Genomic DNA, 19,232 nt, shown 5'->3' on the forward strand with positions numbered 1-19,232 from the left:
AAATGTAGAGCTGTGTTCCAGTAGCCATGTTTCTGGAAGATGATTGTATAAATGATACAGCTGTCACAATGTGACTGTGTGATTGTGAAAACCTTGTGTCTGATGCTCCTTTTATCTACCTTATCAACAAAGGAGTAGAACATATGGAATAAAAATAAATAATAGGGGGAACAACAAAAAAAGTAAGATAAGTCATCAATAACAAGTTCTCAAATATAAATTAAATCCAAATAGTCAGTTCATATTGAGGATCCACTTAAGTACCCAGGTGTCAAGGAGGGCTCCCAAAATGGTTGGGTCATATATGTAACATTAATCTATGTGCCAGAGAAAGCTGAACTGATTGCCCTCACAAAAGCTCTAGAAATGGCAAAAAAAAAAAACGAGTGACTATCTATACCGATAGCCGTTATGCCTTTGCTACTGCCCACGTACATGGGGCAATTTACCAACAAAGAGGGCTATTAACCTCAGCTGGTAAAGAAATCAAACACAAAGAGGACCCTCATTCTTATTTTGAGCTCCCTGTGTTTGGATTATTTAAATGATCTATCCAGACAGGGTGAGGTAGATTATATGCTACAGAAAATTTAGGTTCTGGGCAAAATAAACCGTTCTTCTTTTGGTCTCAAAGGGTAAGTGAAGCTCTAAAATACAATGTCTTCCTTACCCTTGTATTCTGAATTACCTTAATCCCGACATAGTCGGCTTCAGTTTTTTTATCTCTAAAAACCAGGTTATTCATATATAAAACAAAATCCAGAAACAACAATTACCACTCTGGACTAAATGTGACTACTATAGGAGCTTACAGTCCAGTCCCCAGTTTTTTTATAAGTACTTTCCAAATGAGATCATACAATATTTGCTCTTTTATTTCTGGCTTATTTTGTCTCACCAAATGTCCCACAGGTTTATTCACATTGTTGTATGCCTCACAACTTTGTTCCTTTTTGCAGCAGCACAATGTTCGGGCATGTGTACACACCAAGACATGAGAATCTACTTCTCAGTCAGTGCATACTTCAGCCCCGGGGTTTCATTAGGCATCACGTATAATGCACAATAAACACGCCCTCACTAAATAGAACATCCAAACCTCCCTATGCTGGTTTGAATTTGTAGACCCCAAAAAAGCCCTGTCCTTTAAACCTCATTCAATATTGCTGGGTAGGAGCTTTTTTATTGTTTCCATGGAGATGTGACCCACCCAACTGTGGGCGGTAACTTTTGATTAGGTGATTTCCATGGAGGTGTGTCGCCACCAATTCAAGGTGGGATTGCTTACTGGAGCCCTTTATTTAGGAGGGAACTATTTTTGGGAAAAGCGGCAGAGTCACGAGAACCATAAGAGTCCACACAGCTGGAGACCTTTGGAGATGAAGAAAGAAAACACTTCTGGGGGAGCTTCATGAAACAAGAAGCCGGGAGAGAAAGCTAGTAGATGCCGCCTTGCTCACCATGTGCCTTTCCAGTTGAAGGAGAAACCCTGAACTTCATCGGCCTTTTTGAACCAAGGTGTCTTTCCCTGGATGCCTTATATTGGACATTTCTATAGCCTTGCTTTAATTTGGACATTTTTGAGGTTTTAGAACTGTAAACTTGCAATTTAATAAATTCCCGTTTTTAAAAGCTGTTATTTTTGTGGTATATCACATTCCGGCAGCTAGCAAACTAGAACGTTCCCCCTAACTCTTGTCCCTCCCCCATTATGTATCCCTGGTATTGCTGCAGTACTGTTGATGTTTTCCTGTTAAACACAGCCCATAGCATGCGATAGCACTTTTCCCCTATACCCTGAAATTATACATTCTTTGTACAAGATTCATATCTTTGCAGTAGTTCATGCAAGAATTTATTTATATTTGTAGTGTTAATTGGTGGAACACATGAGTCCATATAACCCCTTTCAATCATGTTCCCTTTCAATATGGTAATATTACTTATAGACCCAGTAGTGAACCACTTTCACTTCTATCTATTCCCTTACAATTAAGTTCAACCTTATTAGCTAACCGTTCACCCATCTCTAGCTTCCGTATATCTCTAGGTCCCCTATATTCTGTATTATAAGCCTCTGATTTTACCTTTACCATGGTCATAAAAGTGGAATCCTACAGTATCTATTCTTTTGTGTCTGACTTATTTCACCCAGCATTATGCCCTCAAGGCTCATCCGTCTTGTCATGTGCTTCAGGACGTCATTTCATCTCACTGCTACATAATAGTCCATCGTATGTATATACCACATTTTGTTAATCCACTTATCTGTTGATGGGCACTTGGATTGTTTCCATCTTTTGGTAAATGTGAATAATGCTGCTATGAACATCGGTGTGCAAATTTCTATTTGTTTCACTACTTTTAGTGCTTCTGGGTATAAACTGCATAGTGATATTGCTGGGTCATAGGCCAACTCGATATTTAGTTTCCCAAGGAACCGCCAAACTGCCTTCCATGGTAGCTGCACCATTATACATTCCCACCAGCAGTGCCTAAGTGTCCCAATTTCTCCACATCCTCTGCAACATTTATAGTTTCCTGTTTGATTAATAGCAGCCATTCAGTTTATAGGTGTGAGGTGATGTGCTGGTTTGAAAGGATGCATGTGCCCTAGAAAAGCCATGTTTTAATCCTAATTCCATTTTGTAAAGGTAGCCATTTCTTCTAATCCCTTTTCAGTACTGTATGTTTGAAACTGTAATTAGATTATCTCCCTGGAGATAAGACTTAGAGAGTCACATCTTGATGTGATCTTGATGTGATCTTTAGTGATCAAGGGTGGTTGTTAAAATGGATTAGGTGGAAACGTGTCTCCACCCATTCAGGTGGGTCCTGATTAGTTTAGTGGCATCCTATAAAAGGGGAAACGTTTTGGAGACTTAGAGATTCAGACAGAGCAGAGAATGCTGCAGTACCACAAAGCACAGAGTCCACAAGCCAGCGCTTTGGAGACGGAGAAGGAAAACGCTTCATGGGGAGCTTCATGAAACAGGAAGCCAGGAGAGAAAGCTGGCAGATGACGCCATGCTGGCCATGTGCCCTTCCAGATGAGAGAGAAACCCTGACTGTGTTTGCCATGTGCCTTTCCACTTGACAGAGAAATCCTGAACTTCATCGGCCTTCTTGAACCAAGGTATCTTTCCCTGGATGCCTTTGATTTCTATAGACTTGCTTTAATTGGGACATTTTCTCGGCCTTAGAACAGTAAACTAGCAATTAAAAGCCATTTTGTTTCTGGTGTATTGTATTCAGGCAGCTAGTTAACTAGAACAGGTGGTATCTCATTGTAGTCTTAATCTGCATTTCCCTTATAGCCAATGAAAATGAACATCTTTTTCATGTGCTTTTTAGTAATCAGTATTTGCTTTCCAGAAAAATGTCTATTCATATCTTTATCCCACTTTATAATTGGGTTGTTTGCTCTTTTGCTGTTGAGTTATAGATTTCTTTATGTATACAGGATATCAAACTTTTATCTGACATGTGATTTCCAAATATTTTCTCCCATTGAGTTGGCTGCCTCTTCATCTGTTTGGCAAAGTCTTTTTGAGGCCTGAAAGCATTTGATTTTGAGGACTTCCCATTTATCTACGTTTTTTGTGTTGCTTGTGCTTTAGGTGTGAAGTTTAGGAAGCTCCCTCCTATTACTGGGTCTTGAAGGTGTTTCCCTATATTTTCTTCCAGGAGCTTTATGGTACAGGTTCTTATATTTACCTGTTTGATCCAATTTGAGTTAATTTTTTGTATAGTGTATAAGGTAAGGGTCCTCTTTCATTCTTCTGGCTATTGATATGCAGTTCACCCATGCCCATTTATTGAAAAGATTATTTTGTGCCAGTTCAGTGGGTTTGGGGGCCTTGTCAAAGATCAATTGACCATATATTTGGCAGTCTATTTCTGCACTCTCAACTCAATTCTGTTGGTCAACACTTTTATCTTTGTGCCTGTACCATGCTATTTGACCATTCTGGCTTTATAATAAGTTTTAAAAGTGGGGGTGCTAATCCTTCCGCTTGGTTCTTCCTTTTAAGGATGCTTTTAGCTATTTGGGGTCTCTTTCCCTTCAAGATGAATTTGGGAACTAGCTTTTCCAAGTCTTCAAAGTAGATTGTTGGAATTTTGTAGATCAATTTGGGTGGAATTGACATCTTAACTACATTTAACCTTCTATCCATGAGCATGGAATGACTTTCCACCTATTTAGATCTTCTTTGATTTCTTTTAGCAATGCTATGCGGTTTTCTGTGTAAAAGTCCTTTACATCCTTAATTAAGTTCATTCCTAGATACTTGATTCTTTTAGTTGCTATTCTGAATGGAATTTTTTCCTTGATTGACTCCTCAGCTAGGTCATTGCTTATGTATAGAAACATTACTGATTTTTGCACATTAATTTTATAACCTGCCACCTTGCTGAATTTATTAGCTCAAGTAACTTTGTTGTAGATTTCTCAGGATTTTCCAAGTATAGTACCATGTCATATGCAAGTAATGAAAGGTTTACTTCTTTCTTTCCAATTTGGATGCCCTTTATTTATTTTTCCTGCCTGATTGCTCTAGCTAGAACTTCTAGTACAGTGTTGAATAATAGTGGTGATGGAGGGCATTCTTGTCTCATTACTGATCTTAGGAAAACTTTCACTCTCTCTCCATTAAGAATGATGTTGGCTATGGGATTTTCATATATACGCTTTATCATATTGAGGAAATTACCTTTGATTCCTACTTTTTGAAGTGTTTTTATCAGAAAAGGATGTTGAATTTTTTCAAATGCTTTTTCAGCATCAATTGAGATGATCATATGATTTTTCCTTTTCGATTTGTTTAAGTGCTGTATTACATTAACTGATTTTCTTATGTTGAACCATCCTTGCATTCCTGGTATAAACTCCACTTGGTCATGATGTATAATTCTTTTAATGTGCTATTAGACTCAATTTGCTAGTATTTTGTTGAAATTTTTTTATTTATGTTCATAAGGGAGGTTGGCCTGTAATTTTCCTTTCTTGTAGCATCTTTTTTTTTTGTAAGCTGTATGGTGGGGTCACATTTCATTCTTTTTCCTTGTGAGTATCCTGTTATTGCAGCACCATTTGTTGAATTTTGTTTGGTTGGGTTTTTTTGTTTGTTTGTTTGCTTGCTTGTTTGTTTGTTTTGGGGGAAATTACATGGGCTGGGAATCGAACCCGGGTCTCCCGCATGGCAGGCAAGAATTCAACCACTGAACGACCCTCACACCCCCCTTTCTTGTAATATCTTTTCCCGGTTTTGGCATTAAAGTGACGTAAGATTCATAAAATGAGCTAGGTAGTGTCCCTTTTTTCCTCAATTTTTTTGGAAAATCTGAGCAGGACTGGTGTTAATTCTTTTTGAAATGTATGATAAAATTACCCTGTGAATTACAAAGAGATGGAAACAGCCAAAATGTCCATCAACAGACGAGTGGCTAAACAAACTGTGGTATATACATACGATGGAATATTATGCAGCTTTAAGACAGAATAAACTTATGAAGCATGTAATAACATGGATGGACCTAGAGAACATTATGCTGAGTGAGACTAGCCAAAAACTAAAGGACAAATACTGTATGGTCCCACTGATGTGAACCGACATTAGAGAATAAACTTGGAATATGTCATTGGTAACAGAGACCATCAGGAGTTAGAAACAGGGTAAGATAATGGGTAATTGGAGCTGAAGGGATACAGACTGTGTAACAGGACTAGATACAAAAACTCAAAAATGGACAGCACAATACTACCTAATTGTAATGTAATTATGTTAAAACACTGAATGAAGCTGCATCTGAGCTATAGTTTTTTTTTGTTTGTTTGTTTTTTATATATATTTTTTATTTTTATTTTTTCTCTATATTATCATTTTATTTCTTTTTTTGTTTCTTGCTATTTCTTTTTCTAAATCGATGCAAATGTACTAAGAAATGATGATCATACATCTATGTGATGATACTAAGAATTACTGATTGCATATGTACAATGGAATGATTTCTAAATGTTGTGTTAGTTATTTTTTTTAATTAATAAAAATAAATAAATAAATAAATAAATAAACTATGACAAACCATAACCGTGACAAATAAAGATGCAAATTTGGCTGCAAAAAAAAAAAAAATTCCCCTGTGAAGAACTGCCTGAAAATGTAGAGCTGTGTTCTAGTAGCCATGTTTCTTGAAGATGATTGTATAATGATATAGCTTTTACAATGTGACTGTATGATTGTGAAAACCTTGTGTCTGATGCTTCTTTTATCTACCTTATGGACAGATGAGTAATACATATGGATTAAAAATAAATAAATAATAGGGGGATCAAATGTTAGAATAAATTTAGTAGATAGAAATGCTAATGATCAATGAAAGGGAGGGGTAAGAGGTATGGTATGCTTGAATTTTTTTCTGTTTTCTTTTTATTACTTTTTCCGAATTGATGCAATGTTCTATGAAATTATCATGATGATGAATATACAACCATGTGATAAAAAAAGTTTATGGTCTTTTTCTGACTTATGTTTACAATGAATTATGCTTTGGTTTCAAGACATTCCATTAAAATAATCTTATAGAACATGTAAATTGTTAAACTATTGCAAATGCATTCAAGTTTGGTTTTTCTGTGTTCTAAGTACTCAGGCAATTTTAAGGATAAGACACTAAAAAAATAGGTTTATAATGATGGCTTTTTCCACTTACTTGTTTGGCCAGGAGTAAATAAAGATGCTTTTCAAAGAAAAAAAATTCCCCTGTGAAGTCATCTGTTCTGGACTTTTCTTTATAGGAAGATTTTTGATGACTGATTGAATCTCTTTACTTGTGATTGGTTTGCTGAGAACTTCTATTTCTTGCTGAGTCAGTATAGATTGTTTGTGTGTTTCCAGAAATTTGTCCATTTCATCTAAGTGGTCTAGTTTGTTGGCATATAGTTGTTCATAGTATCCTCTTATGATTTCTTTTCTTTCTTCAGGGTCTGTGGTAATACACCCCTTCTCTTTTCTGATTTTGTTCATTTTCATCTTCTCTCTTTTTTTCTTTGTCAGTCTTGCTAGTAGCCCATTGATTTTATTCATTTTCTCAAAGAACCAGCTTTTGGTTTTATTGATTCTTCCTATTGTTCTTTTGTTCTCCCATTCATTTAACTTTGCTTTAATCTTTGTTATTTCTTGTCTTCTATTCGTTTTGGGGTTAGTTTGCCGTTCTTTCTCAAGTTCCTCCAGGTGAGCAGTTAAGTCCTCGATTTTTGCTCTTTCTTGCTTTTTAATATACGCATTTAAGGCAATAAATTTCCCTCTCAGCAAAGCCTTTGCCACATCTCATAAGTTCTGATACGTTGTATTATCATTTCCATTTGTCTCCAGATAGCTACTGATTTCTTTAACAATTTCTTCTTTGACCCACTGGTTATTTAAGAGTGTGTTATTTACTTATGTGTGAGACTAAAGCAAAAAATGTTTATTTGGTACAAAATTTATATTTTGACTAGTGTACTTCCTAATATAACTTATGTGGACAGTTTAATTGAACACCATAAGTACGTGGAACCTTGAATAGGGCACGAGATTTTGTAGGTTTGTCCAGAGTGATGCCCTGATAAATCCCAGAGAGATTTGGACTTTAAGTAAAAAAAAAGGGGGGGGGGGGAAATTCAACTTTCCTATGTGGAGAATGTCTGATATTCATAAGCTGTGGGGACAGCCAAAGCAATAGGCCAAGCCCTCAATCTTGGGGTTTGTTCATATGAAACTTATCCCCACAAAGGATAAGCTAAACCTACTTAAAATTGGGCCTAAGAGTCACCCCCAGAGAACCTTTTTTGTTGTTCAGATGTGGCCTCTGTCTCTTAGCGAACACAACAAGCAAACTCACTGCCCTCCCCTCTCTATGTGGGACATGACTCCCAGGGGTGTGGACCTTTTTTCTTTTTATTTCTTTTCTGGAATTGATGCAAATGTTCAAAGAAATGATCATGATGATGAATATACAACTATGTGATGATATTTTTATTGGTTATATATCAAGAATGGAATGATCATGTGGTAAGAATGTGTTTGTATGTTGTTATATTGAATAAAAAAAGAAAAATAAATAAATAATAGGGGGAACAAATGTTAAAATGAGTTTAGTAGATTGAAATCCTAGTGATCAATGAAAGAGAATGATATGGGGTATAGAAAAAAATAGGGGAAACAAAGGCTAAAATATATATGAGTAGATGGAAATACTAGCAGTCAATGAGAGGGAGAGGTAAGGCATATGGTATGTATGAGTTTTTTTCTTTTTCCTTTTTTCTTTTTCTTTTTCTGAATTGATGTAAATGTTCTAAGAAATCATGGCGGTGAATATACAACTATGTGATTAAAAAAAGTATGTTCATATTGTATGCTGGTTTTATTAATAAAATTTTTTAAAAAAGAATGGAATGATCATATGGTAAGAATGTTTATGTTTGTATGTTGTTATATTTTTAAACATTTTAATTAAAAAAAAGATACAAAAAGTATTGGCAAAGTCCTTTGAAGGATGGGAGAAAAAATATAGAGCTATTAAACTTTACCACCAGGGAAACCCCAGATACTGTGCCAAACATTAGGGACACCCAAACCAACAGGCCAAGCCCTTGATCTTGACATTTGCCTCTTGTGAAGCTTATGTATGTGTGGGGAAACTTAGCTTACCTATAGGCATGCCTAAGATTTACTTCTGGAGGACCTCTTTTGTTGCTCAGATGTAGCCTCTCTCTCTCTCTCTAAGCCCAACTCTGCAAGTGAAAACATCACCCTCCCCTCTACATGGCACATGACATCCAGGGGTGAAAGTCTCCCCTGATGGTGTGAGAGATGACTCCTTGGGATGAGCCTGGCCCTGGCACTGTGGGATCAACAATACCGTCCTGACCAAAAGAGGGAAAAGAAATGTAAAGGATAAGGTATCAGTGGCTGAGAGAGTTCAAATACAGGCGAGAGGCTACTCTGGAGGTCACTCTTATGTACGCTTCAGTTAGACATCGCTACCCATCGTAGCTTGCCAAACCCCAACCAGGACCATTCCAGTCAGTCCTAAAGAGCACCTAGGGCAATATATAAAATTCTACAAAGGTTCCATGCACTAGGGTAACTCTCCAGAAACCTACACCCTCCAGATGGGTCCCTGGTCCAGATAAATCCTGAAATGCAGAGGGCCCAGCCTCTCCAGAACATGGGCTATTTCCATCTCCCTACCCCATATTACTGACAGCCGCTTCCAAAGTGAAAAAGTTAGAATGGCTGTAGCCCAAATACCCCTAAAGAGTGGGATAAAGGTCAGAGATGATAGCGGAGTTATACAGAGAAGGTTGGGTTTAGCAAATGAGTATGAATGCTGAAGTATTTTTATTTAAAAAATTTTTTATGATCATTCTGTTCTACATATATAATCAGTAATTCATAATATCATCACATAGTTGCATATTCATCATTATGATCATTTCTTAGAATATTTGCATCAATTCAGAAAAATAAATAAAAAGACAACAGAAAAAAATTCAGACATCTCTTACCCCTCTCTTTCTTTTTTTAATTAATTTATGATACATGACCACATAAACAAACACAAACATTCTTACCATATGATCATTCCATTCTTGTTATATAATCAATAACTCACACTATCGTCACGTAGTTGTATATTTATCATCATGATCATTTCTTAGAACATCTGCATCAATTCAGAAAAAGCAATAAAAAGAAAACAGAAAAAAATTCACACATGCTATACCCCTTACCCCTCCCCTACACTGATGACCAGCATTTCAATCTACTAAATTTAATTTAATATTTGTTCCCCCTATTATTTATTTATTTTTAATCCGTATGTTTTACTTGACCATCGGTAAGGTAGACAAAAGGAGCATCAGACACAAGGCTCTCACAACCACACAGTCACACTGTGACAGCCATATCATGCTACAATTATCTTCAAGAAACATGGCCACTGGAGCACAGCTCCACATTTTCAGGAAGTTCCCTCCAGCCTCTCCAATATACCTTAACTCTATGAATTTTCTTGTTCTCTATATTTCGTATAAATGGAAGCATACAGAATGTGTCCTTTTGTGCCCAGCTTACTTCAATCAGCAGAATGTTTTCAAGGTTCATCCATGTAGTAACGTGGATCAGAAAAGAATAGTTCATTTTGTGGGTAAACCATGTTTTTTTCTTTTTCTTTTTGTTTTCCTTTTCTTTTTCATTAATTAAAAAAAATTTTTAAATAAACTAACAAAAACATTCTTAACATATGATCATTCCATTCTACATATATAATCAGTAATTCACAATATATCACATAGTTGTATTCATCATCATAATCATTTCTTAGAACATTTGCATTATTCAGAAAAAGAAATAAAAAGACATCAGAAAAAAATTCATACATACCATACCCCTTACCGTTTAGGATGACGGAAAAGTTTTGGAAATGGAAGGTGGTGATGGTAGCACAATATTTTGTATATTTAACAATGGTTGGGGGCAGGCCATGATGGCTCAGTGGCAGAGTTCTCACCTGCCATGCCAGAGACTCGGGTTCGATTCCGGATGCCTGTCCATACTTAAAAAAGAAAAAAAAAAAAAGAAAAATGGTTAAGATGGCAAATTGTAAGCTTTATATACATCCTGCTACAATTAAAAAAAAAACACTAGCAACAAAAAAAATATCTGTGTTTCAACAGCCTTAGGCAATTCTGGTTCACACCACACTTTACAAACCACTGGTTGAAGCTAATTGCTGTCGCCCTTGACTGCACATAAGAATTATATGGCACTTGACAGATTTTATGTTCTATATTTCCACCACTATCTTATGAATTGTGTAAATAAAAATACAATTAAGATCATTCCCTGTGAGTGTAACTGTAGCCTTTATCACAGCAAGGATGATGTACAACAAAAACCCTGAGACATGTACCTGGAGAAATGATCGAGGATGTTCCAAAAAGGAATGCTTTGAGACTCTGTCTTCCCCTCAGACCTCTTCCCCTTAGAGGCATGCCTCTTCCTAGCAGAGGAAGTTTGAAACCCTCCCCAGGAGCTGCAGTAAGAGAAAAAAAATGCCTCCCAAAGAGCAGAGGACAGAGTGTTGAGATCAGAGGGACAGTGACATTCTCCCTTCAGAGAACCCTGCCCAGGTTAGCAGGTAAAGCAATTGCTCGGTGTGATAGTTTGAAGCTCTATGTACCCCAGAAAAGATCATGTTCTTTTTAAAGTATATATATTTTTATTGAGATATCTTCACCCACATAGTCCATCCAAAGCATACAATCAATGGCTCACAATATCATCACATAGTCATGGATTCATCACCATGATCATTTTTAGAACATTTCCATCACTCCAGAAAAAGAAAAAAAAAAGGATAAAAAGGAAAAAACCCATACATCCCGTACCCCTTACCCATCCCTCTCATTGACCACTAGCATTGCAATCTATCCCATTTTTTTACCCCTTATCCCCACCCCATTATTTATTTAGTTTTTTACCGATCTGTCCATGTACTGGATAAAAGGAGCATCAGATAGAAGGTTTTCACAATCACGTGGTTAAATTATGCATGCTACATAGTTATACAATCGTCTTCAAGAATTGAAGCTGCTGGAACACAGTTCAACAGTTTCAGCTACTTCCCTCCGGCCATGCAATGCACCACAAATCACGTTCTTTTAATCTGTTCCCGTGAGTGTACATCTATTGTGTTCCCGGGATCTTTTGGTTAGATTATATCAATTGAGACATGACCCATCTCATTCAAGGTGGGTCTTAATCCTCTTACTGGAGTTCTTTTTAAGAGGATCAAAGACAGACAAAGCCCAGAGAAGCCGAAGGCAATGAAACCCGGGAAGGAAGGACAAGCAGATGTCACCATGTGCCTTCCCCTGTGACAGAAATGTCCTCTGTGCCAGCACCCTGTGTTCCCGGAGAAGGTCTCTTTCTAATGACACCTTGATTTGGACATTTTCATGGCCGCAGAACCATAAATTGTAAGCGCATGAATCCCGGTTGTAAAAGCCTACCCATTTCTGGTATATTGCATCGCGTCAGCTTTAGCAAACCGAAACGCCCGGCATGCTACACCCAGTTGGATGGAACAACCCCCTCTCAGAGTTGAAGCAGGCACCAAGAAAGCCAAGAAAACTTTCAGGGTGCCCATTAGCAAAGGCTAAGAACGAATGCAAATGGGCTCTGTTGTAACAAAGTGACACTTCTGGCAGGAGGGAAGACCAGATGGGACTCACGTGGAGAAGGAACACCAGAAATGTGGAGGTGGGGCTGGGGGAAGGGGTGCAGCTCCCCGTCAAACCCCGACTACAAGTTCCTCTTCATTACAGAAGTGTCTGCAAAAGTATAGCAGACTCAGGCGGGCCACGGTGGCTCAGCAGGCAGAGTGCTTGCCTGCCAGCCAGAGGACCCGGGTTCCATTCCCGGTGCCTGCCCATGTAAAAAAAAAGAAAAATAAAAAAAGTATAGCAGAATCTGACTGCCTATTCACTAAAACATATCGCATGTACATTTTAGTTAATAGTATAATATATGGAGTTTTCAGTCCAGAGTAGATTTAATCAACTATAAAATGTCTTGTCTTCATAAAAGCCCAAGTTAAAAAAAAAAAAAACAAGCTCTTCAAGGGACGGCGGGAGAAACCTAATAACCTGTGGAGTTTTTTGTTTTCTTTTTTAAAGAACAACTTTATTATGGAAAACTATAATTATAGACACATGGATAGTACACTGAGCTCCCAAGCTCCAGCCTCAGGGGCTCCCTTCTTGCCACCTCATTTCCTCCAGGCACCCCCCTCCCCTGGAGGAACTGAAAGCACACCCCAAACCCCTGCCATGTGGTCTGGGACTCCCCAGGGCGCTGTCACCTGTGTCCCAATGCCACCAGTCGGGCTCTAGGTCACTTCCTCCCCAGCATGGGGCCCAGTGGCTGCGGGAGAAACTCCCAGGCTTTGCCATTTCCTGTGGCTTTTGTGAAACTGTCAAGAAGAAAGAGAAGCATTCGTTTACTATTAGAAGTTGGTTTAGGAGAAATGGTGGCCTTGGATCATTAATATTGGTGATTCCAGGAAAGTCGAAGCTCCAATAGAAGAAGAAAGTAGAATTTCGGTTTGAGGCTTGGCACACATTGTTTTCTGCCGCATGGCTAAGTATTAAAAAGGGGTTTTCAAAAGTGGCTGGAATGGAAATTTTAGGATATAAATGTATTTCTAGAACAAAATTGTAAAAACCATAGAACTGTACCACACGAAGAGTGAATCCTGGGGAACAGCTCATAGTATAATACATATTATTATCATAGTATAATGCTAATGTACTAGTATAATAGTATAATTGTTATATTGTTTCATCAGTTGTAACAAAATACCACACTGATGCAAAGTGTTAATAAGAGGGGAAACTGTGTGTGTGTGTGTATGTGCATGTGTTGAGTATGGGAACTCTCTACTTGTCTCCATGACTTCTGTAAACCGACAACTTCTCTAATAAAACAAAGTTTCCAGGAAAGCAAACTTTGTGCATGAAACTTCTACAGAGTCTCAGTTGGAGACCTAGGTGTTTTGTTTTTTTTTTAAATAAAAACAATCCTACAGCATTTATTGTGATCTGGTAATAACATAAGGGCAATCAAAACAATATGAGCAAATGTTACAGAACTATACTCCTAACAAAGGATACCTAAAAAAAAAAAAAGTATTGTCTTCTCAACAACTTCTCATTTTATTAATCATTTCTAGTTGGAAACACTTTGTAGCAGGGTAATATTATCTCCTTTTAGCATGATCCGACCCAGTTGTTTTCTTGACTTTGTTTTAGAATGAATCTCTTCTGCATCATCTAAAACGAGGTTCATGTACTCATCAAAACCAATAATACAGCCCTCTATCCGCATATTTACTTGCTCGTAGAGCCACACCTGAATCCGGGATCTATTTTGCAAATATCTGAAGATGAGGTTGATAGGCTGGACCATCACCTTCTGCACTTTCTGGCCCTGGCCACGATACGCCATGGTGGAAGTTCACGGATCACACGAACGCACCGAGACCTAGGTGTTTTTAAGAGTTAAGAGGAGTGATGTTGGTTGCGATTTAGCAAACTATGGCAATCAGCACTATCTAACTGAAGCTTGAATAAGAGTAGCCTCCAGAACAGCCTCTTGACTCTATTTGATCTGTTAGCCACTGATACCTTATTTTATTACACTTCTTTTCACCCTTTTCGTCTGGAAGGCATTATCAAGCCCATGGTGCAGGGCCAGACTCATCCCAGGAGTCACACCTCATGTTGTCAGGGAGATTTTCACCCCTGAATGTCATGTCCCACGTAGTGGGGAGGGCAATGATTTTTCCTTGCAGAGTTGGACTTAGAGAGAGGAGCATCTGAGCAACAAAAGAGGTTTCCTGGAAGCAACTCTTAGGCCTCATTATAGGTAGTCTTAGCATCTCCACTACAAAATAAGTTTCATAAGGGCAACCTCAAAATCAAGGGCTTGACCTATTTTCTTGGGAATTCCAGTGGTTGAAAGGGTACTGGGGAAAGTTAATAGCTCTATATATTTTTCCTTTGGACCTCAAGGGACTCTACCAGTACTTTTTAATTATCAACCCACCACAGTCTTGAGACGTATCCTGGTATTACATTAAGCTATACAGAATTAAAGGCCTTGTTCCTGCCCTGGACTTCAGGAGTCTGGGTTTAAATGAGCTCTCCAGATAGGTTGATTTAGATGATGTGTTACCGGAAATTTAGGTTCTAGACGTAATAAACCTCTCTGCCTTTGGTCTCATACAGTATGTGAAAGTCTAGAGTATACACCCTATTATCTTTTACCATGTATTCTGATTTACCTTAGTCCCAGCCACACTTCTTTGCTTTTATCTCTAACTGAGGTCTGATCTCTTTTTCGGGTACTTTAACTGTTATTGTATATAGCTACACTAACCTTCAGGGCTGCAGCACTCCTTTTCTGGGACTTAAGTGTCATAGAGTTATTCAAAGTTTCAGGGAAATACCAAGTGATCTACATACAGCTCAGTGTCTCAGAAGCTAGAAATACATTTACAGGTTAGGGAAGTAGGAGTTGGGAAGCGACTGTTTTAAACAAGCTGGTCAGGGCCGACCTCGGTGAGGAGCCTATTCCAGTTAAAGCCCGAAGGAGAAGAGGGCGCAGCCAGGAGGACCTCGGAGGCCGTGGGAGCAGTAAGAGCAAAGGCCCTGGGGCGGGAACGCGCCGGGGTTTGCAGGAGAGCGAGGTCAGTTGGCTGGAGGGAGTGGGGGCAGGCAGGTGGCTGCGTCGGGTCGGGCAGAGGCCCAGGCCAGGTGGGATGGGGGTTTCTCGGCGGGGCGCGGGTGTGCGCGCTGTCTATCGCCCCGGGGTCAACCATACCTGCTTTAGAGGAAAGCGCCCCCGAGTTCACGGGGCCCTTCCCGGAGGCGGTGAAGACGCTGGGCCATCGAAGAAGCCGTGGCTGCGGTTTCAGCACGGCGGACAGCACCACAGGCGTTGCCTGGAGACCGGGGAAGCGAACACCCTCGGGGGCGGAGCTTGCGAAAGCGTCCTACGAGCGAGGCGCGCTGCGTGCGTGGGGACGCACGCCGTGGGGCGGGGCTAGCGAGGGCGCCCGCTTAGAAGTCGGCCACCGGCGCCTGCACGAAGCGGGCCTAGCTGAAGGGGCGGAGCTGGCGGCCGTCTGGAAGAGACGGTACTTGCAGAGGCGGGGCCTGGGGCCGCGTTCGCGATCCCCACGTGGAGGCCTGCAGCCTCAGGTGCGAGACCGGGTTCCCGGACAATCCTTCCCGGGGATCACCGAGGCCGCCCAGGTGAGTTCCCCAAACCAGGGACTGGGTGTGTTGGTACAGGGCTCCGAAGTGCCCGGACCAAACGGGCAGCTGGATTCCTGGGCTCGGAGAGGGCAACCTAGACCTCCTACAGGTCTCGGATGGGACTTAGAAGGCCCCGAAGTTGAAATCCTGCTCCCTGCTCCCCTGGGGCCAGTGCCCTTCCCGAGCCTGTCTTGATCTCTGTGATCTCGCCGCCCCACATCTTTCTGGGCGACGCTGGGGAATGCGATGGACGCTGTCCTTGAGATCTCAGCTAGTGACCTGACGTCACCGTCACTCTAGACAGCCCTTTTTCTCTCCATAGGAGGGAAAGCACCCGCAAATCAGGGGCTCCTTCCTCCCCAGATGTCCTGAGGGGAGACGGTGCCCCCTTTCTGCCCTGTTTGGGACATGCGATTTCCCCTGCACTCGGGTCTGCTAGCTGTTCTTTCACCAAATGTCGTGGAGTGCTGCACAAATCATTCCGAACTTTCCAGAACTTCGGGCCCCTCCCAGGTCTCTCAGCTCATTTCCTCCCTCCACACCTATTCTCTGCCCAACAGCCAGAGAACGTTAAGAAACAAAGACCTGGTGCCCCCCACCCCCCACCCCACTATTTTCAGTTCCTTGACGACCATGTTTCCCTATGCCATCCGCATTTTTTACACATGCTGTTCCCTCACCCTCCTAACACACCTTCTGGCTCCACCTATGTTGTCTTTCTTAAAACACTGGATTCCTTTCCTGACCCTCTCTGCTCTAACTGCTGCCTGGCCTGGGAGCTCAAGGGCAGGGCCAGATTTGCTGTCATATTCCCAGTACAGAGCCTGTTACTTATCACGAATAAATTACATGTTGAGTGAATGAAACAATTAACAAATGAAGTTTACATTTATTACAGGATGGGTTAGGTTGAACATCCAAGCCTCCAAGAAGGCTCACTGCATTCTTGCCTAGAATTTTGTCTGTAGGTGACAGGACAGGCCAGCAAAGAGCACAGTGTGGGGCTAACGTGGGAGACTGCTGCTGAGGACCAGGCCTGGGCACACAGGTGTCATGTCTTGCATGGTGGAGGGAAGATGGGCACTGGGTGGCGATTGAGACATTCAGCACCAGCCATCAGCAGTACGGGGGGCATGGCACCTCATTCACAAGGCCATCCTGCCTAAGGAGCAGGAGCCAGAAATCAGGCTCAACTTGGACCTCCTCCAGGTTGGTTTCAACCTTGCCAGGGCCTTCTCTTCTCTGAGCTCCAGGTGGACAGCACATCTGCCTGAAACCAGCTTCCTGCTGGGGCAGGTCCTGAGCACTGGGCAACTACATCACATACACCATCAGCATCGGAGGGAGGGGAAGGCTCCGTGCTTATGAACTGTACCATCCTGGCTGCTGTTCTGCCAGGATGCAGGCTCCAGGTTGTCCCTAGACCTGACTGACCACTGCAGTCCTGGCTGTGGCTGACAAACCCTCAATCCTCTAGCTGCAGTAGCTGTGGTGAAAGCCTCTTGCAGCCCTGGAGTAGGTACAATTGTGTCCCCAAAAAGACACGTCCAAATACTACCCCATCCCCACCCCAGGACCTGTAAACATGACCTTACAATAGAGAGTGGAGAAAAGTCCTAAAACTGAGCTCTTTCTAGGTGTGGGTCATGACCCGCTTCCCCTGACACTGCTCTGTACTCTGCACGAAGCATCCTGGTCTTGGACACAGGCCAGCCCATGAGCTCAGGTAGCCAGTCCACTGGCCCAGTCAGACAAGCACCCTGGGGCCCTGCCACTCTCCAGGACAGAGGAGCCCAGCACCTGACCTGGCTGCCTGCAGATGACTGCCAGCAGGAGGTGGTTGAGCCTTTCCTTGGTGGTGCGTCTGTACCCAGAAAGTTCAGTGTGGTGCTGGTCACTGCTTGGGAAACCGTAGTAATTGAAGACCCAGGTTTAGAATCCACCTGCTGGTCAAGAGTTAGCATATGTGGAAAGGTGGGGTGAGTGCTCCTTCCCCCCACTTCTCAATGACTCAGACTGGCTCCACAGCCTGTACTCTTTCATCTCAAACACCAGGTACCAGAGAGCTCCTGGAGTCTCTTCTTATCCCAGCCCATGGATATGGCCAGAAGAGGGATCATGGAAACATCCCATCCAAGGCGGTGGTTGGGATCCATTTCTTTGGTCTGTCTGTCCTCTTGTCCTGTCACTATTGCTCACACCTGTTGGGCTCTAGGGCCCTGCAGGCTGACTTGAAACAGGTCCAGGTTCACATCCTGGACTACCTGTCAGCTCCACTTCCTGTAGCCCCTCTGCCCGCCTCGACTCGTGCCAGGACACTTGGGTATCCAGAGCCTCCACTGCTCCAGCCAACAGCCGAGTTCCTCCAATGTTCTTTTCCTCAGCACAGAACACCTTTCTCCTGCCTCTCCCCCAGGAAGGCAGATCTTCATCTCTTGAAGGCCCCCTTATTCTGCATCAGCTGAGTGGGGTCAGGGTCTAGGACAGTTCTCGCTTCTCACACAGGCCCTGGTTTACCAAGTACAGGGGGCCATGGGGCAGCCTGGGACCCAGGCTGGAAGAGCACCTGGCCTGAGAGGACAGCACAGCAGCTCCCCGATGCTGTGGGCAGCTGGCAAGCTGAGGGCTCTTTAGAGCAGCCTGAGGCTCAAAGTTGCAGTCCCAAGCCTGGCGCCCGGGACTCTTCCGAGATACATCGAATTGGAAGTGCCACAGCTTAAAGGCCAGCTTAAGTGCTGTCCTTGTCTCCACTTCAGGGTAGGGCCAGAGGATTCTCCATGCACATTAGGGACATTTGACACTGGCAGCTCTTGTTCTAGGGACCACAACAGAGTGTACACACTGTAGGGTGTTTAGCAGCACTGTTGGCCTCTACCCACCAGATGCCCGGAGCACCTCCTAGTTTTCACACATGTCCCCCAAACATTAGAAAATCGAGGTCGAGAACCACTATTATAGAGAAACTAGCTAGAACAGGGCTGGACAATAAAAAAGAACCCCAAGCTCACCCCTCTGAGAGCCGCACTAAGTCACAATAGTGCCTACTGAAATCCTGGGGTTCAAGAGCCAGGCAGAATCAGTCTCTCATAAATTAGGTTGCACGTACTGCTGGGGGTATCATGGACAGGTGAAACTGCATCGAAGCTACAAGAGAATCCACAGAGCAGAAAACAGAATGTGCCTGGAGTTTGTGGTCAAACTGCAACACTAGCTTGGCCTGCTGCAGGCCCAGTTGGGCCACTGGGTCTGTAAGATCCCAGGATCTTTGCAGGCCTGGGGCTGAGCCCTGAACTGGGATGCTGCCTAGGCCAACCCCAGAGGAAAGGCCTCCGGGGCCAGAAGCTGGTCCCTGTCTCGTGCC

General features: G+C 42.0%; 2 protein-coding genes across 2 annotated transcripts in view; both read right to left on the reverse strand.

Annotated features, from left to right (window-relative positions):
* Window positions 1–10,575, reverse strand: part of QTRT1 (queuine tRNA-ribosyltransferase catalytic subunit 1) — a 33,641-nt gene extending 23,066 nt beyond the window's left edge. Inside the window, exon 1 of the mRNA XM_077121809.1 lies at window positions 10,558–10,575. The gene's annotated coding sequence lies outside the window, so the exon portion shown is untranslated. The remainder of the gene's footprint in view (window positions 1–10,557) is intronic.
* A 3,166-nt stretch (window positions 10,576–13,741) lies between these two features.
* LOC143649671 (small nuclear ribonucleoprotein E) lies at window positions 13,742–15,589 on the reverse strand. Its single transcript, XM_077119601.1, has 2 exons — window positions 15,435–15,589; window positions 13,742–14,093 (listed from the first exon to the last, which is right to left on the reverse strand). Exon 2 carries the CDS (start codon window positions 14,055–14,057, stop codon window positions 13,779–13,781), a length of 279 nt encoding a protein of 92 aa, XP_076975716.1. The 5' UTR covers window positions 14,058–14,093; window positions 15,435–15,589; the 3' UTR covers window positions 13,742–13,778.
* Between the last annotated feature and the right edge of the window lie 3,643 nt (window positions 15,590–19,232).

The sequence above is a fragment of the Tamandua tetradactyla genome, chromosome 11 (assembly GCF_023851605.1).
Source record: "Tamandua tetradactyla isolate mTamTet1 chromosome 11, mTamTet1.pri, whole genome shotgun sequence".
Taxonomy (NCBI): Eukaryota; Metazoa; Chordata; class Mammalia; order Pilosa; family Myrmecophagidae; genus Tamandua; species Tamandua tetradactyla.

Excerpts from the sequence above, each read along its gene's own strand:
- LOC143649671 (XM_077119601.1), bottom strand. The coding sequence starts at position 14,057 with ATGGCGTATCGTGGCCAGGGCCAGAAAGTGCAGAAGGTGATGGTCCAG.